The sequence below is a fragment of the Scyliorhinus canicula genome, chromosome 10, assembly GCF_902713615.1.
Source record: "Scyliorhinus canicula chromosome 10, sScyCan1.1, whole genome shotgun sequence".
Classification (NCBI taxonomy): Eukaryota; Metazoa; Chordata; class Chondrichthyes; order Carcharhiniformes; family Scyliorhinidae; genus Scyliorhinus; species Scyliorhinus canicula.
In genome coordinates, this window is record NC_052155.1 from 150,380,360 (window position 1) to 150,399,067 (window position 18,708).

The following is an 18,708-nucleotide window of genomic DNA, read 5'->3' on the forward strand; positions in this document are numbered from 1 at the left end:
GTGAATGAAACGTGTATCAATCAAGTGTAGGTCAAGTGCTTCTCCACAGAACAAACCTAAAAGGGGATGGACGAGATAGTTTCTGGGGCTATTGGAGCTATGGAGAAAAAGGTCTATCACCTGTAAAGAGCAAGAGGAAATGAGATTTGACAAATGAAAAAATACCAGTCGGGGGGAGTTTTGGGGAAAGAAGTGGATAGAGGAGAAAAGGGGATGCTAGACAGAATAGAACAATAATATTGATGTGGAAGAGGAGACAAATAGAATATTTTTTCCAAATTTTGTCCATGGTAAATACCATGATATAAATAAGTACTTACCAAGCTTAACAGATCCTCCAAACAGGGATCCTTTATCAAATGCATCTTTCCAGGTGAAAGTCAAACAAAGCTTTAAAGGAAGAAAAAAAAACAAATCTCAAATTGTCAGGTTTCTTGTTGTATCAACTCTAAGAATTAAAAAATTAATTGCTTGCACGACTAGTTAATTTACATTTTGGACTGAAATCCCAGTGAAGTTGCCTCACTACTTGATGAAGGAAGCAAGTGCAAAAAAGAGGCAGCAAAGGATCGACTATCCTAACTCCAAAGGATATAAAGTTACCTCAGAATATATTAAAGCTGTTTCACCTAATAAAGCCTCTTTTGGGCATGGATATCAAAACATTTTCCAAATAGAAAAATCATGCCCAATATAATGAATTCCCATACATGAAACAAAAATAAAACTTTGTATTCATTTGTTGAGAATGTTGCTCTCAAAAGGATGCAAAATCTCTTGACCAAAATTACTCATGGTGTGCTGAAACCCTGCTGCCCTAACCCACACCAAGCCTTGATGGCTTCTGGTTATTTTTTTTTTAATCAATGCTGAAAAAGGGTGGCCCGGTGGCACAGTGGTTAGCACTGCTGTCTCACGGCACTGAGGATCCATGTTTGATCCCAGCCTCGGGTCATTGTCCGAATTCTCCCCGTGTTTGTGGGGTTTCACCCCCACAACCCAAAGATGTGCAGGTAGGTGTATTGGCCAATCTAAATTGCTCCTTAATTGGAAAATACGAATTGAGTACTTTCAATTTTAAAAGAAATTAATGCAGAAATTCAAAAAACACATCTTCATGCTCAAACTCTTAGCCACACTTCCATCTGTATAATCTTCTGCAGCCCTATTGCCCTCCAATTCTGGCGCCTTGCACATCCCCAACTCCCTCACCTGAGTATAGGTGGTCATGACTTCAATCAATGAGCCACCTGGCTCGTTGTGTCTGGGGGAATGGTGGAGAATATGTTTGGTCGTGGCATCCGGCTGCAGCTGGTGAAGAATGATCCTTTGAACGTGGAGGCTAATTGGGGCGAAAAGGGAGGACACCGTGGTAGACATATCCGACACATCTGCAGCACCTCTGCTTCCCCTTCCTCCTCGAACCACGATAGTCCCTCTTGTCCTTACTTGAGCAAGCTTAACCCCAACCTTACTGTCGCTGGCCATTTCAACTCACCATCTTGCTCTCTGCCCACATGCATTCCAATGCAAACTGGTGGAATAGCAATTCATCGTCCCAGAAGGTATTCTGGACTTATCATTAAGTTCAACAACTTCAGACCATAAACTTTCAACTCAATTTTGATTTCAGTTCCCCTACTCGCACATGGCCATCTGTCACTTGTTCTGGTGAGCTCATGGTGAGCTATGGTATATGATGAGTCATATGGCATGTGGCTATGACTCATCTTTCATTCTCACTCCACAGTATAAATATTTCCTACTTTCCCTGCCTGTTTCAGACTCGAAACGTTAGCTCTTTTCTCTCCCTACAGATGCTGCCAGACTTGCTGAGGCATTCCTTTGAATTGCTGTTTAATGGGAATTCATGTGTTAGGGTTAAGAAACTACATGTAACCTGTTATTGTTAGGGTTGAAGTTTAAAAGCCTAAATATTATTTTTCTTTTGTATGAATAAAGTTTGTTTATAAAATAACCACGCCCCATTTCTTATGTTATCACTCCTGGCACTAATTGATCTTTCCGCATTAAAACTTTAAAACATTTGCAGTTCTGGTCCAGTATCTTAGCTACTGTTCAGAGTTGAACAGTCAATGCCAGTTCACCAAGGATTGAGAAGTGGCTGGCTGGAAGGCAAACCGCTATGACAAATCTTGAGATAAACAGATAAATGCATCACAGGGAACTGACCCTAGTTATACCATTAACCCATTCCACCACCTTACCTTTATACTGCTATCAGCACCTTCTGCAATCTTTAAACACTACCATAATCACTCCCTTTGTCTGGTGTCCAAGACCAAATGCCATAAGACCTAGACAATATCCAGGCTTTGGCTGAAAGTGGCAAGTTACATTCACACCACACAAGTGCCAGGCAATGACCATCTCCAAGGAGGAGAGGATCTGACCACCGCCCTTTGACACTCAATGGCATTACCACGGCCCAGAAACTGAACTAGCCACATGGCTGCCAGAGCAGGTGAACAGCAGAGAATCCTACAGTGAGTAACTCACCTCCTGAACACTCCCTCCCTCCCCGTACCCCAAGCCTGTTCACCAGAGAGAGAGAGAGAGAGAGAGAGAGAGAGAGAGGGATCTGGCATTCAAAAAAAGTTCTGAAAGAACTTCCAACAGAAAATGCAAATACCATCTTTGCCTCTGTATAAGTGAAATGAGAGCTCCACATTCCTTTGAAGAAGAGCAAATTACTGCTGATGCTGAAATCTGAAACAAAAGAGAAAATGCTGGAAAATCTCAGCAAGTCTAGCAGCATCTGTAGGTAGAGAAAAAAGCTAACCTTTCGAGTCCGATGACTCTTTGTCAAAGCTCACAGACAGAGAAAGTGGGATATATTTATACTGTGGAGTATATGATGAGTCATATGGTATGTGGCTATGACTTGCCAAACAATGGATCTTTTGGGACTGTTTGAAGAGGGAGAGAGGGGGAAGAGAGCTAAAACTGAAAACCCCACACCTGACTGCTTCAGCCCCAGACTCCTCCCATAACTACCCCGCTAACTGGGTTATGACCATCTTACTAAGGCGAAACGCAATGTCATTAATTATCTATTCCCCAGGGATTCCTTTCTCCGAATAAAATTCCATTAACTCTATTTCAGTAAATAATAATAAATAATAAACATGGTTGGAGTGAATTAGGATTTTAGTTTTATGATGCTTTCATTATCTTTCTGTAGCCCCCAATGTTTTAAACCAGGATTTTTAAAAGCATGACTGCAACAGTCATGTACACACCAACCCAGGCTTTTTACCATTATTGCACCAACTGCATAAAATACAGTATTATATCTGAAATTCCTACATTCATCACAAGTGTTTGCAGCAGCCAGAAATAAGGTATTTCATAATCATGAAACATTGGGTGTGTCACAACACCCAAGGAAGGGTGTTCCTTCGCTCTGCTCCTTTCGCACTCCGCTGCTGGAACCGGGGAGGTGCTTTGTTTCTTGAGTCTCACCCGGCCCGAGTGACGAAGGTCATGCAAGACAGGTGCTTTACAATTTAAGCACAGGGAAGTTGGTACAGAGTTGCAAAAGGAGAACCTGAAGAGCTTCACAGCCAACGAACGACATCTGAAATGTATTCACTGTCACGCTGCTGGACAATATAGCTGCCAATTTGCAAATAACAAGGACCATGGACAGACTTACACATTGAGGGCGGTGCTCTCAGTCTTTGCAGTGGCCCCATGTCACATCCCACCCTCTGCTGACATGATGGCCCGCCCAAATGATGTTAGGACCCACCCCCCCAATGACAGTTCGGTGGTGGCCTCAACCGCAACGATTGCGTGTGCTCCTGCCTGGCCACCTGGTGGCTGCTGCTGGTCATCTGGCCTGGTCTCTGCTCTCTCATGCCCTCCCCGTCCAGTCCGGTTGCTGCTCAGCCCACCCCTCTCACTCAGCCCTACTCCTTAGCTGGCCTCTGGCTCTGGCCAAGTCACCCCACTGTCCCCTGATTTCCGAGACACGACGCTGGTGCGTACCTGCCACTTTTTACACCACCTGACTGCTGCCTTGCCCATATCTCAGCTCTCGCTCAGGTGGCTGGGCCTCAACGATTACATGCGCTCCTGGCTAGCTGCTGGCTATCTGGTCTGGTCGCCTCTCTTCTTTTTGGATGGATGCCATCCTCCTCAGCCCTAGCCTGGAGGTCATGAGTCACCCATTACACCCCAGTGCCTCCTCCTTGCCTCACTGAAGACTTCGTAGGCTTGCAGCCCAATGCTAGGTCAGCAAACTCACTTTTGCCTCAGGCTGCCCACCAGCCGACTGCCAGAAACCTGGCTGATACTTTGCACCTTTAATCACTGAAAGTTCAGAAGCTTTGCATCAATTCAGGAGATCCCTGTCTGAACTTCTCAAGTCTCCACCACCTCTCATCATCTGGCAGACTGTTTTCTTGCTCTAAAGGGAGTCCATCAATTAGAGCCCAGTGTTGCTCTGTATTGCCTGCTGATACACTCAAGGAGCACATCAGAACATTTAGAGCTACCAGGGCTCTGGTTGATGTTCCCACCATAACAGTCACCTCTCCATATGGGAGCCCCCATGCTACAACGCCAGGCATTTCATTGAAAATCTGCCTCTGGCAAGGACCCACAATTAGGAATGAGATAAATAATCAGAAATTCTGTCACAGTAACGCAAGCTAATTTTACCATTAGCTCCCAGTTATTTCACGTTCCAAGGAGCAACAGATAACTGTTGGCCAGGGCACTCGGAAAGAGTTGTGCAATATAATCTTTTATGCCCACTTAGCGAAACCTGCAGTCCATTACAACAGATATACAGACTACCTTTATGCCGTGTATAGGGATCAAAGGACTTCACATCAATGTGAAACATCTATTAAAAGTGCGAGAGAAAAATTAGAGACTTGAATACCTGATTTTCAGAGAATGGAAACTTGGGCTCAATGGAACACAGCTGATCATAATACCTGAAAGAAGAAGCAAATCAGTTAGGACTAAATACTATAATGCTTTCAGTACATCGGTTTTGAGCTTTCTTCATATAACAGAGAGATAACTTTGCCCCCAGCTCTTCTTTGAATAGTGGAATGATAACTTGTATGCCCACGTGAGGCAGATGAGGTCTCGATTTAATGCTTTATCCAAAGAGAATTTTCAAAATAGGAGTCAAATTATTCCCTCATTTATACAACTACAGTTGGATAATGGCTTTCAATTTGAAGTTGCTGAACCACAATTTTGTGCACAAGGATTTCAGAAGTAGCAAACTGCTTTAAATCTCAAAACAATTAAGTGAAATTTCAAAAACATTTAAATATTTTACTCGGCACGTATAATTGTTCAAGCATTCATATAGATACAAGTTTGCTTCTTGTCACACTACCTTTGAGTTTGTTAGCAATCACACACCCACCCACCCCCCGAGTATAATACAGTAAACTAATCCTAAACGGTTACAGTCCACAATATTTTGCTGCAAATGTTTAAGTTAAATCACCAAGTGATAGAGTACAAGCAGGCTAAAGACTGGATCCAGAAGTTGGCAATGGGCAAATACAAGGTTGCTGCAGCTGTTTCTGTTATTTAAAGGAATCAATTTCATAGAAATTAATTTCATATTAGGTAAACCATTTCATAATTCAGCTGTGCCTTCTGCCTCAACCACACTTACTTTGGTCTGGAATTAGCTCCACATTACCTCTAATAAGCCTTTTACTGATAATAGCCTATATGAAACTTTTGGATTTCCTTTTATGTTAGCCACAAAATTTATTTTCATACCGTCTCTTTGCTGCTTTCATTCCCCTTTGCACTTTTCCTCTGTCCTTTTCTATTTCACCTCATTTTCTTTACTTCACCAATGGGTTTTTTTTGTGGCCGATAGGCTGTTTCCAATGTGCTTCCACAGGTCTCAGGATTGGGTCCCCTACTTTACACGATATGTATCAATTATTCAGAGTTCCATGTAGGGGACAGATTTAAGAAGATGGCAGATAATATAAATACTAGCCACATGGTTGAGGGGAAAAATAGCTGTAGATTGCAGGAAGACATCAGCGGCCTGGTCAGGTGAGCACAAAGTGGCAACTACGCTTCAATCTGGAGAATTGGGAGGTAATGCATTTGGTGAGGAAAAACAAGGCAAGGAAACAGAGCAAAAATGATAGGGTAGTGAGAAATGTAGAAGGGGAGAGACCTTGGAGTTCATATAAGGGCAGCACGGTAGCATGGTGGTTAGCATAAATGCTTCACAGCTCCAGGGTCCCAGGTTCGGTTCCCGGCTGGGTCACTGTCTGTGCGGAGTCTGCACGTCCTCCCCGTGTGTGCGTGGGTTTCCTCCAGGTGCTCCGGTTTCCTCCCACAGTCCAAAGATGTGCGGGTTAAGTGGATTGGCCATGCTAAATTGCCCGTAGTGTCCTAAACAGTAAGGTTAAGGGGGGGTTGTTTGGGTTACGGGTATAGGGTGGATACGTGGGTTTGAGTAGGGTGATCATTGCTCGGCACAACATCGAGGGCCGAAGGGCCTGTTCTGTGCTGTACTGTTCTATGTTCTATATCCACACATTTCTGAAGCCTGGCAGAACAGGTAAATAAAGGTGGCTTAAAAAGGCATATGGAATACTTTCCTTCATTAACCAAGGCATATAACATCAGGCAAGTTATGCTACACCTATCTAAAACACAAGTATGGACAATACAATGCACAGTTCGGGTCAACACACAATATAGAACATAGAACATCACAGCGCAGTACAGGCCCTTCGGTCCACGATGTTGCACCATCCTGCGAAACCCTTCTAAAGTCCCTCTACACTATTCCCTTATCGTCCATATGCCTATCCAATGACCATTCGAATGCGTTTAGTGTTGGCGAGTCCACTACTGTTGCAGGCAGGGCATTCCACGCCCTTACTACTCTCTGAGTAAAGAACCTACCTCTGACACCTGTCCTATATCTATCTCCTCTCAATTTAAAGCTATGTCCCCTCGTACTGGACATCACCATCCGAGGAAAAAGGCTCTCGATGTCCACCCTATCTAATCCTCTGATCATCTTGTATGCCTCAATTAAGTCCCCTCTTAACCTTCTTCTTTCTAACGAAAACAGCCTCAAGTCCTTCAGCCTTTCCTCATATGATCTTCCCTCCATACCAGGCAACATTCTTGTAAATCTCCTCTGTACCCTTTCCAATGCTTCCACATCCTTCCGATAATGTGGCAACCAGAACTGCACATAATACTCCAAATGCGGCCGCACCAGAATTTTGTACAACTGCAACATGACCTCATGGCTCCGAAACTCAATTCCTCTCCCAATAAAAGCTAACACACCGTACGCCTTCTTAACAGCCCTCTCAACCTGGGTGGCAACTTTCAGGGATCTATAGGAAGGATATGATCGTACAAGAGTGGGTACAAAGATGATTTACCAGCTATGACCAGGATTAGCTACGGCTAGTTCGAAGGAAAGATTGGATAGGTTATGGTTGCTTTCTTTCAAACATCGGAGGATATGGGACGGTGTACAAAATCATAAATCATCTAAAGTGAGTGGATAAAAAGGATCTATTTGAGTAATGGGGTTTATGATCCCAGCTGAAGTTACTTCTGGACAAGTTAGTGTAGAAATTGATAGACCCTAACTTTTATTTTGTTTAGAAACATGGAGGACGACTACAGGGGAGAACTGTGGACTTTTTCAAAGGACAAAACATTTAGACCCAAAAAAACGATATTACACAAGACAAGAATGTCAGAATACTTTCAATACAAGCACCAATAAAATCAGCCAGATTACACGACTCCTTCACCCCCAAATACAACTTTACAGATACATGCAAATTCACAACGATAATAATTATCTAAGTTCTAACAGTCACGGTAAGTATGTAGTACATGTAATCCAATCGGCGAACAGTGGTGAGCCAACTGGTCACATTAAAGTGCCACCTTTCTCATAAGGGTTTCCAATCGGCTTGCACAAAGAACGAGCCTTGGAATTTTCTCCCAAACAGCACTTACTCTCTGACATTTTCCACAAGGATCCGCCTCCAACATTTAAGCTCTCCATCCAACATTCCTTTGATGCGGAGCTAAGCCACACGTTTGGCAGCTCCCGCTATCAAAGGACTTTCGGGCCTGTTTTAGGGCCCCAAACGGCACTGTTTTGACGATTCCCGGTGGGGGAAGGTGCTTGGAGGAACATTCCCCAGAATTTATGGTGCGCACCCGGAGTGGGGCAAAGAAAAAGGCTGCAGTAGCTCCCCAGAAAAAGCGGGGGAAGGAGGACAAAATGGCAGCCGGCGGAGCACCCGAGAATTGGTGGCAGTGGACGCAGGAGCAGCAAGCTGCTCTTCTGAGCTGTTTTGCGGAGCTGAAGGCTGAGTTGCTGGACTCCCTGCAGGCGACTACCAGCAAACTGTTTGAGACCCAGACAGCCCAGGGGACAACCATTCAGGAGTTGCAGCAGCAGGCCGCTGATCAGGAGGAGGCGGCCGTGGGGAAGGTGGAGATGCGTGAGGCACTTCACAAAAAGTGGCAAGACCGCTTGGAGGAGCTGGACTTTCGCACGAGGCGGAGGAATTTGAGGATTCTGGGCCTTGCGGAGGGGCTGGAGGGGTCGGATCTACCGTCCTATGTGGCCACGATGCTGAATTCGTTGGTGGGGTCGGGGTCCTTCCATCTGCCCCTGGAGCTTGAGGGAGCCCACAGAGTGCTGGCCAGGAGGCCCAAGGCGAATGAACCCCCACGGGCGGTGCTGGTGCGGTTCCATCGTGTCAGTGACCGGGAGTGTGTGCTGCGCTGGGCCAAGAAGGAGAGGAGCAGCAAGTGGGAGAACTCGGTAGTGCGAATCTACCAGGACTGGAGTGCGGAGGTGGCTAAGCGGCGGGCCGGATTTAACCGAACGAAGGCGGTGCTGCATAACAAGCAGGTTAAATTTGGAATGCTGCAGCCTGCGCGTCTGTGGGTAACATATAAGGACCGGCATTACTACTTAGAGTCCCCGGAGGAGGCGTGGGCCTTTGTGCAGGCGGAGAAGCTGGACTCGAACTAGGGTTTGGGGGCTGCGGGGTCTTGTGTACTACTGTTGTTGCTGTAATTTTGATACGTTTTTTCAATGCTGGTTCTTGCTCTGTTTCCGGGTGGTTCTGTTGGGTATGGTTTTGTGTTATGTGGGGAATGTTGGGGGTTTGTTTTTTTTCTGTACGGGACTGGGGGATGGGGTGGAGCTGGAATTTGGGAGCTGCGTCAGAAGGGTGGGGTGGGGCAGTGTGAAAGTGCGGGCTTTCCTCTGGTTTCCCGTGCTACGGGGCAGGAGGGGTGGAGCTGGCAGTGCGGGCGTGGCCTCTACTGGTTTTTTCCCGCGCTGGAGCGGTGCCAAGGAGGAGTGGCAGCAGGGGGGATGACCTCATGTCGGGAGGGGTCAGGTTTTGGCGGGAGTTGCCAGGGTCAGCAGAAGTCAGCTGACTCACAGAAGTACCATGGAGGGTGCGTCGCGGGGGGGGGGGGGGGGGGGGGGGGGGGGGGGGTACCAGGTTGCTGCTGGAATGGCCAGGAAGTTGCTGGTGTGGGCCGGGGGGTAGAGAGGCGCTATCATCATGGGGAACGGGTCGGGCGGGGTGTGCTGGCCTGGGGCGAGCAGTCGATGAGCTATGTCTAGTCGGCAGGGGAGGGGGGCGGGGTGCCCTCTGATCCGGCTGATCACCTGGAACAGAGGGGGCTGAATGGGCCGGTTAAGCGGGCTAGGGTATTTTCTCATTTGAAGGGGCTGAAGGCGGACGTGGATATGCTCTAGGAGACCCACTTGAAGGTGGCGGACCACGTTCGTCTGAGGAAGGGGTGGGTGGGGCAGGTTTTCCATTCAGGATTAGATGCGAAGAACCGGGAGGTGGCGATTCTGGTGGGGAAGAGGGTGGCGTTCGAGGCATCTGAGGTGGTGGCGGACAAGGAGGGCAGGTTTGTTATGGTGAAGGGTAGGCTGCAGGGAGAGAAGGTGGTGCTGGTAAACGTGTATGCCCCGAATTGGGATGACGCTGGCTTTATGAGGCGTATGTTGGGCCGAGGCGGGGGGCCTGATCCCGGGGGGGGGGGGGGGGGGGGCTTTAACACAATGCTGGATCCCCCACTAGACCGGTCCAGTTCAAGGACGGGTAGGAGGCCGGCAGCAGCCAAGGTACTGAGGGGGTTTATGGACCAGATGGGAGGGGTGGATCCCTGGAGGTTTGGGAGGCCGATGGCACGGGAGTATTCCTTTTTCTCCCATGTGCATAGGGTTTACTCCCGAATAGATTTTTTTCGTTCTGAGCAGGGGATTGATCCCGAAGGTGGAGGATGCCGAATATTTGGCTGTAGCAATTTCAGACCATGCTCCACATTGGGTCGATCTGGAGATGGGGGAGGTGCGGGACCAGCGCCCGCTGTGGCGTCTGGACATGGGGTTGCTGGCTGATGAGGTGTGTAGGAGGGTCCAGGGAAGTATTATGGGGTACCTTGAGACCAACGATACGGGGGAGGTCCGGGTGGGGATGGTTTGGGAGGCTCTGAAGGCAGTGATCCGGGGGAAGCTGATTTCCATCCGGGCCCATAGGGAGAGGAGGGAGAGGGAGAGACTGGTGGGGGAGCTCCTAGATGTGGATAGGAGGTACGCGGAGGTCCCGGAGGAGGGATTGTTGGGGGAACGGCGTAGCTTACAGGCCAAGTTCGACTTGCTGACCACCAGAAACGCGGAGACACAGTGGAGGAAGGCGCGGTTTATGAGTATGGGGAGAAGGCGAGCAGGATGCTGGCGCATCAGCTCCGCAGGCGGGATGCGGCTAGGGAAATTGGTGGAGTGATAGATAAGGGTGGGAATGTGGTGCGGAAGGGGGCAGAGGTGAACGGGGTCTTTAGGGAATTTTACGAGGAACTGTACCGGTCGGAGCCACCGGTGGTTTTGGGGGGGGGGGAGATGGAGAGCTTTATGAACAGGCTACGTTTCCCAAAGGTGCAGGAGGAGCTGGTGGAGGGGCTGGTGGCGCCGATTGAGTTGGAGGAGCTAGTCAGGGGGATTGGTCAAATGCAGTCAGGGAAGGCGCCGGGGCCGGATGGGTTCCCGGTGGAATTTTATAAAAAGTATGCGGACCTGGTGGGCCCCATGTTGGTGCGGGCCTTCAATGAGGCATGGGAGGGGGGGGCTTTGCCCCCGACAATGTCACGGGCGCTGATTTCTTTGATCCTGAAGCGGGATAAGGACCCCCTGCAATGTGGATCATACAGGCCAATCTCGCTCCTCAATGTGGATGTTAAGTTGCTGGCGAAGATCCTGGCCACCAGGATAGAGGACTGTGTGCCAGGGGTGATACATGAGGATCAGACAGGATTTGTCAAGGGAAGACAGCTTAACACGAATGTGCGGAGGTTGTTAAATGTTATTATGATGCCGGCGGTTGAGGGGGAGGCGGGGATAGTGGTGGCGCTAGATGCAGAGAAGGCTTTTGATAGAGTTGAGTGGGGGTACCTGTGGGAGGTGGAGAGGTTTGGATTTGGGGAGGGGTTCATCAAGTGGGTGAGGTTGCTTTATGAAGCCTCTATGGCGAGTGTAGCTACTAATGGAAGGTCAGAGTACTTCAGGCTCTACCGTGGGACCAGGCAGGGGTGACCCCTGTCCTCCTTGCTTTTTGTACTGGTAATTGAACCTCTGGCTATGGCGTTGAGGGAGTCAGGGAGGTGGAGGGGTCTGGTGCAGGGTGGGGAGGAACATCGGGTATCGCTGTATGCGGACGACCTGCTGCTGTATGTGGCGGACCCAGTGGGAGGAATGCCGGGGGTGATGGAGCTATTGTCTGAGTTTGGGGGCTTCTCGGGCTATAAGCTGAATCTGGGTAAGAGCGAGGTGTTTGTAGTGCACCCGGGTGATCAGGAGGAGGGAATTGGTAGGCTCCCGTTTAAGACGGCAGTGAAGAGTTTTAGGTACCTGGGGGTGCAGGTGGCCAGGAGTTGGGGGGACTCTCCACAAGCTTAATTTTACCAGGCTTGTGGAGCAGATGGAGGAGGAATTTAAAAGGTGGGACATGGTGCCGCTATCGCTGGCGGGTAGAGTGCAGTCCGTCAAAATGACGGTGCTCCCGAGGTTCTTGTTCCTTTTTCAGTGCCTGCCCATCTTTATCCCGGGGGCCTTTTTTAGGAGGGTGACTAGCAGCATCATGGGCTTTGTTTGGGCGCATGGGACCCCGAGGGTGAAGAGGGTCTTCTTGGAGCAGGGCAGAGATGGTGGGGGGGCTGGCGTTACCCAATCTCTCGGGGTATTATTGGGCGGCCAATGTGTCGATGGTGCGCAAGTGGGTGATGGAGGGGGAGGGGGCAGCATGGAAAAGGTTGGGGGTGTCGTCCTGTGGAGGCACAAGCCTAGGGGCCCTGGTAACGGCGCCATTGTCGCTCCCTCCTACGAGGTATACCACGAGTCCGGTGGTGGCGGCTACCCTCAAGATCTGGGGGCAGTGGAGGCGACATGGGGGGGGGGGGGCTCGATGGAGGCCCCGCTAAGGGGGAACCATCGGTTCGTCCCAGGGAACATTGATGGGGGGTTCCTGGGTTGGCACAGAGCGGGCATCAGAAAGCTGAGGGACCTGTTCATTAACGGGAGGTTTGCGAGCCTGGGAGAGCTGGAGGAGAAATTTGAGCTCCCCTCGGGGAACATGTTCAGGTACCTGCAGGCAAAGGCGTTTGCTAGGCGGCAGGTGGAGGGATTTCCTTTGCTGTTCGCGAGGGGGGTGAAGGACAGGGTGCTTTCGGGGGTCTGGGTCGGGGATGGGAAGGTATCTGATATCTACAAGGTAATGCAGGAGGTGAAGGTGGAGGAGGCGTCAGTAGAGGAGCTAAAGGCTAAGTGGGAGGGGGCGCTGGGGGAGCAGATCGAGGATGGGACATGGGCGGATGCCCTGGAGAGGGTTAACTCTTCCTCCTCATGTGCGCGGCTTAGCCTCATCCAATTCAAGGTGCTGCACCGGGCTCATATGTCCGGGACTAGGATGAGTGGGCGAAGACAGGTGTGTCAGGTGTTCGGGGAGTCCAGCGAACCATTCCCATATGTCCTGGGCATGTCCGGCACTGGAGGAGTTCTGGAAGGGGGTGGCGAGGACAGTGTCGAGGGTGGTAGGATCCAGGGTCAAGCCAGGCTGGGGATTCGCGATTTTTGGGGTTGCGGTGGAGCCGGGAGTGCAGGAGGCGAGAGAGGCCGGTGTTTTGGCCTTTGCGTCCCTAGTAGCCCGGCGGAGGATCTTGCTACAGTGGAAGGATGCGAGACCCCCAAGCGTGGAGACCTGGATCAATGACATGGAGGGTTTTATTAAGCTGGAGAAGGTCAAATTCGCCCTGAGAGGATCGGTACAAGGGTTCTTTAGGCAATGGCAGCCTTTCCTCAATTTTCTGGCTCAGCGATAGGGAACTAGGTCAGCAGCAGCAGCAACCCGGGGGCGGGGGGTCTCTGGGTCCCTCGGAGTCTTTTGGCCAGTCTCCGACATGAGACCTTGTCAAAAGCCTTACTGACGTCCATGTAGACGATATCAACGACACTGCCCATATCTACACATCTAGTCACCTCCTAGAAAAATTTAATCAAATTTGTTAGACATGGCCTCCCCCTCACAATGCCATGTTGCCTATTGCGGAATAATCCTTGCCTCCAAAGTGAGGATTACTTCTTGTCCCTACTACTCATTTTGGACTCACTGGCCTGTAATTACTTGATTTATCCCTACTTCCTTTCTTGAATAACGATACCATATTGGTTGCAGAAAGGTGTCACCGAACTTCAGTTGTCTCCTTAGTTCTTCTGGCTTCTCTCAAGCTTTAGGTCTGCTCCCTGAACCTCTATTTAATTCAGAGCATTTTCTTCTTCGGCTCCTTATTTTCAATTTCACTTAACAGGACCTGTTTTAGATTCCTGTGCTTATCCCTTGACTATCATCTTGGGGCCACTATCTGTCCCACTCCCTGGTTTGAGACTTGCTTCTTTGTTTTGGGATCTCTCCCAAGCCTAGTTTCCTCTGGTACTTCGTTCCAAAGAGTGTTCTCTTCCAGGTCATCTGTCCTTTCCTACAGTTTTCCATTATTCCACTTTTCATCAGCGCAGGTGCCTCAAAACAGCTTTTAGCTCGAAGGAAAGAGGAACAAACTGCGTGTGCACAGGGCCATTTACCAGCCTGAAGCCATGAACTTGCCCTGTCGGCGTATGTGCAGGTATCAAGGATCACAACAGGAAACAATCCAGCTACATGACTTTTATTGGCCTTTTCAGGACCAATACATGCATAGAGACTTAATGGCCATCTTTGATTCAAACTTTTAAGTTATTTCCCTCTTTGGGGTACATCACGGTGGTCAATAACCGGGGACTAAAAACGGGGGAAGGGATCCAAGATGGCCGCCGACAGAGCTCCAGAGGAATGGAGACTCTGGGCCCAGGAACAACAAACTGATCTCCTGCGCTGCTTTAAAGAATTCAAGGATGAAGTACTGAGCTCTCTGCAGGAAACAAACAGAAGGCTGTCAGAGATTCAGTCCACCCAGGGTGCTGCCATCAAGAAGTTGCAGACGCAGGCCATTGAACGAGAGGAGGAGGCCGTGGTCCTCGTGAGTAAGGTGGAGGGGCACGAAGCACTCCACAAGAAGTGGCAGGAACGCTTTGAGGAGCTGGATCACCGCATGAGGCGGAAAAACCTGCGGATCTTGGGCCTTGCGGAGGGGCTGGAGGGATCGGACCTGACAGCCTATGTGGCTGTAATGCTGAATTCGCTAGTGGGGGCCGGATCTCTCCATCTGCCCTTGGAGCTGGAGGGAGTGCACAGGGTGCTGGCCAGGAGGCCCAAGGAAGATGAACCCCCGCGTGCGGTGCTGGTAAGGTTCCACCGGTTCAGTGATCGGGAGTGCGTGCTGCGCCAAGAAGGTGAAGAGCAGCAATTGGGAGAATGGGGTAGTGCGGATCTACCAGGACTGGAGTGCGGAGGTGGCTAAGTGACGGTCCGGATTTAATCGGACGAAAGACGTGCTTTATAGAAAAAAGATAAAGTTCGGAATGTTGCCGCCCGCGCGCCTGTGGGTAACTTATTCGGACCGGCATTATTATTTCGATTCCCCGGAGGAGGCGTGGGCCTTCGTGCGGACGGAGAAACTGGACTTGAACTAGGGGTTGGGGGTTGCGAGGTCGGCTGTAAGATATTAGTGCTGGATTCGGCTGTTGCTGTGTTCTCTTTTTCTTCTGTTGTTTTCTTCTTGTTTTAGTACTTTTGCAATTTTGATATGGTTATTTACTGAGGGGTTGTTCTGCTATGTTTTTGTTTTTGTGCTGTGGGACATTGTCTGGGCTGTGTATCTTGAGGGGAGGGTCGGGGGGGTATGTTGTATTCTATGCCGGAGTGGGGGTATGGAGTGGGGCTGATATTTGGGAGCTGCGTCAGAAGGGTGTGGTGGGGCAGTGCAAAAGCGCGGGCTTTCCTCTGGTTTCCCGTGCTGCGGGGCTGGGGGGTGGAGATGGTGATGGGGGAGGCGGGGCCTTAACTGGTTCTTCCCCGCGCTGGAGCGGTGCCAGGAGGAGGGATAGATTGGGGGATGATCCCACTTCGGGAGGGGTCGGGCTATTGGCGGGAGTTTCCGGGGTCAGCAGAAGTTAGCTGACCCACGGAAGTACAATGGAGGACGGTTCGCGGCTGGGAGGGTTCCTAGCCTGGGGGGGAAGGGAGGGGGGGAAAGGGGAATACCGGGTTGCTGCTGGTAGGGTCAAGGAGGAGCTGGTGGGGGCTGGGGGGACAGAGGTGAGGGGTTGTCGCTATGGGGACGGGGTCTAGCAGGGGGTGCTGGCCTGGGGCGGGCAGTCAACGGGCTATGGCTAGCCGACGGGGGAGGGGGGCGGGACGCCCTCTGATCCGGTTGGTCACCTGGAATGTGAGAGGGTTGAATGGGCCGGTGAAGCGGTCGAGGGTACTGGCTCACCTGAAGGGGCTAAAGGCGGATGTGGCAATGCTTCAGGAGACCCACCCGAGGGTGGCGGACCAGGTCCGCCTGAGGAAGGGATGGGTGGGGCAGGTTTTCCACTCGGGGTTGGATGTGAGGAACCGGGGAGTGGCGATTCTGGTGGGGAAAAATGTGTTGTTTGAGGCATCGGAGGTGGTGGCGGATAAGGGGGGTAGGTATGTGATGGTTAGGGGCAGGCTACAAGGAGAGAAGGTGGTACTGGCTAGTGTGTATGCCCCAAATTGGGACGATGCGGGCTTTATGAGGCGTATTTTGGGACGGATCCCGGATCTGGAGGCGGGAGGTCTGACTTTAATACGGTGTTGGATCCTTCACTGGATCGGTCCAGCTCTAGGACGGGTAGGAGGCCGGCGGCGGCCAAGGTACTTAGAGGGTTTATGGACCAGATGGGTGGGGTGGATCCATGGAGGTTTGTAAGGCCGAGGGCACGCGAGTACTCTTTCTTCTCCCACGTACATAGGGTCTACTCTCGGATAGATTTCTTCGTGGTGAGTAGGGGACTGATTCCGAGAGTGGAGGAGGCCGAGTATTCGGCCATTGCAATCTCCGACCACGCTCCGCATTGGATAGAGTTGGAGATGGGAGAGGTGCGAGACCAACGTCCGTTGTGACGGTTGGATGTGGGGTTGTTGGCGGAGGAGGAGATGTGTAGGAGGGTCCGGGCAAGTATTGAGGGGTACCTTGAGGTGAATGATACGGGGGAGGTTCAGGTGGGGATGGTCTGGGAAGCCCTGAAGGCAGTAATTCGTGGGGAGCTGATATCCATCCGGGCACACAGGGAGAGGAGCGAGAGGAGTGAGAGGGATAGACTGGTGGGAAAGATGCTGGAGGTGGACAGGAGGTATGCAGAGGCACCAGAGGAGGGGCTGTTGGGGGAGAGGCGCAGCCTGCAGGCTAAATTTGATTTGCTGACCACTAGAAAGGCGGAGGCACAGTGGAGGAAGGCACAAGGGGCAGTGTACGAACATGGTGAAAAGGCGAGTAGGATGCTGGCTCATCAGCTGCGTAAGCGGGATGCGGCTAAGGAGATTGCTGGAGTGAGAGATAAGAGTGAGAATGTGGTGCGGAAGGGGGTAGAGGTGAATGAGGTCTTCAAGGATTTTTACGGGGAACTGTACCGGTCGGAGCCAACGGGGGAGAGGAGGGGAATGGAGAGGTTCCTTGACGGGCTTTCTTTCCCGAAGGTGCAGGAGGAGAAGGTGGAGGGGTTGGGTGCGCCGATTGAGCTGGAGGAGCTAGTTAAGGGGATCGGGCAGATGCAGTCAGGGAAGGCACCGGGGCCGGATGGGTTCCCGGTGGAATTTTATAAAAAGTTTGTGGATCTAGTGGGCCCCTTGCTGGTGCGAACACTCAATGAAGCGTGGGAGGGGGGGACTTTGCCCCCGACGATGTCACGGGCGCTGATCTCGTTAATTTTAAAGAAGGACAAGGACCCCCAGCAGTGTGGTTCATACAGGCCCATATCTCTCCTCAACGTGGACGCTAAGGTGCTGGCAAAAATCCTGGCCACCAGGATAGAGGACTGTGTGCCAGGGGTTGTGCACGAGGACCAGACAGGTTTTGTGAAGGGAAGGCAGCTGAACACGAATGTGCGGAGATTGCTGAATGTCATTATGATGCCGGCGATTGAGGGGGAGGCAGAGATAGTGGTGGCACTGGATGCGGAGAAGGCCTTCGATAGAGTGGAGTGGGGGTACCTATGGGAGGTGTTGGGGAGGTTTGGATTTGGTGAAGGGTTCATTAGATGGGTAAGGCTGTTATATGAGGCCCCGATGGCGTGCGTGGCTACGAATAGGAGGAGGTCGGAGTACTTCCGGCTTTACCGAGGGACCAGGCAGGGTTGCCCCTTGTCCCCCTTGTTGTTTGCACTGGCAATCGAGCCGCTGGCGATGGCATTGAGAGATTCAGAGAGGTGGAGAGGCTTGGTGCGAGGTGGAGAGGAACATAGGGTGTCGTTGTATGCCGACGACCTGTTACTGTATGTGGCGGACCCGGTGGGAGGGATGCCGGGAGTGATGGAGTTACTAGCCGAGTTTGGGACCTTCTCAGGTTATAAATTAAACTTAGGCAAGAGCGAGGTGTTTGTGGTGCACCCTGGAGATCAGGAGGAAGGAATTGGTAGGCTCCCGCTTAGGCGGGCAGGGGAGAGCTTTAGGTACCTGGGGGTGCAAGTGGCCAGGGACTGGGGGACTCTCCACAAGCATAACTTTACCAGGCTGGTAGATCAGATGGAGGAGGAGTTCAGGAGGTGGGACATGCTGCCATTGTCGTTGGCGGGGAGGGTGCAGTCCGTCAAAATGACAGTGCTTCCGAGGTTCTTGTTCCTTTTTCAGTGCCTGCCCATATTTATCCCCAGGGCCTTCTTTAGGAGAGTGACCGGCAGTATTCTGAGCTTTGTGTGGGCACATGGGACTCTGAGAGTGAGGAGGGTATTCCTGGAGCGAGGAAGGGATGGAGGTGGGCTGGCACTGCCCAACCTTCTGGGGTACTATTGGGCAGCCAATGTGTCAATGGTGCGTAAATGGGTGATGGAGGGGGGAGGGGCGGCGTGGAAAAGAATGGAGATGGCGTCATGTAGAGGTACGAGCCTGGGTGCCATGGTAACGGCACCGTTGCCGCTCTCCCCTAAGAGGTTTACCACGAGCCCGGTGGTGGCGGCGACCCTAAGAATCTGGGAACAATGGAGACGGCATCGGG

At 51.0% G+C, this 18,708-nt stretch overlaps 1 protein-coding gene across 6 annotated transcripts in view; it reads right to left on the reverse strand.

Moving 5' to 3' along the window:
* LOC119972710 (programmed cell death 6 interacting protein) overlaps positions 1-18,708 on the reverse strand; it is a 136,282-nt gene that overhangs the window by 100,745 nt on the left and 16,829 nt on the right. For all 6 annotated transcript variants that reach the window (XM_038809868.1, XM_038809865.1, XM_038809866.1 and 3 more), the window contains exons 2-3: positions 4,916-4,970; positions 321-390 (exon numbers count right to left, since the gene is read on the reverse strand). In XM_038809868.1, the coding sequence (XP_038665796.1) occupies positions 321-390; positions 4,916-4,970 (125 nt within the window). The remainder of the gene's footprint in view (positions 1-320; positions 391-4,915; positions 4,971-18,708) is intronic.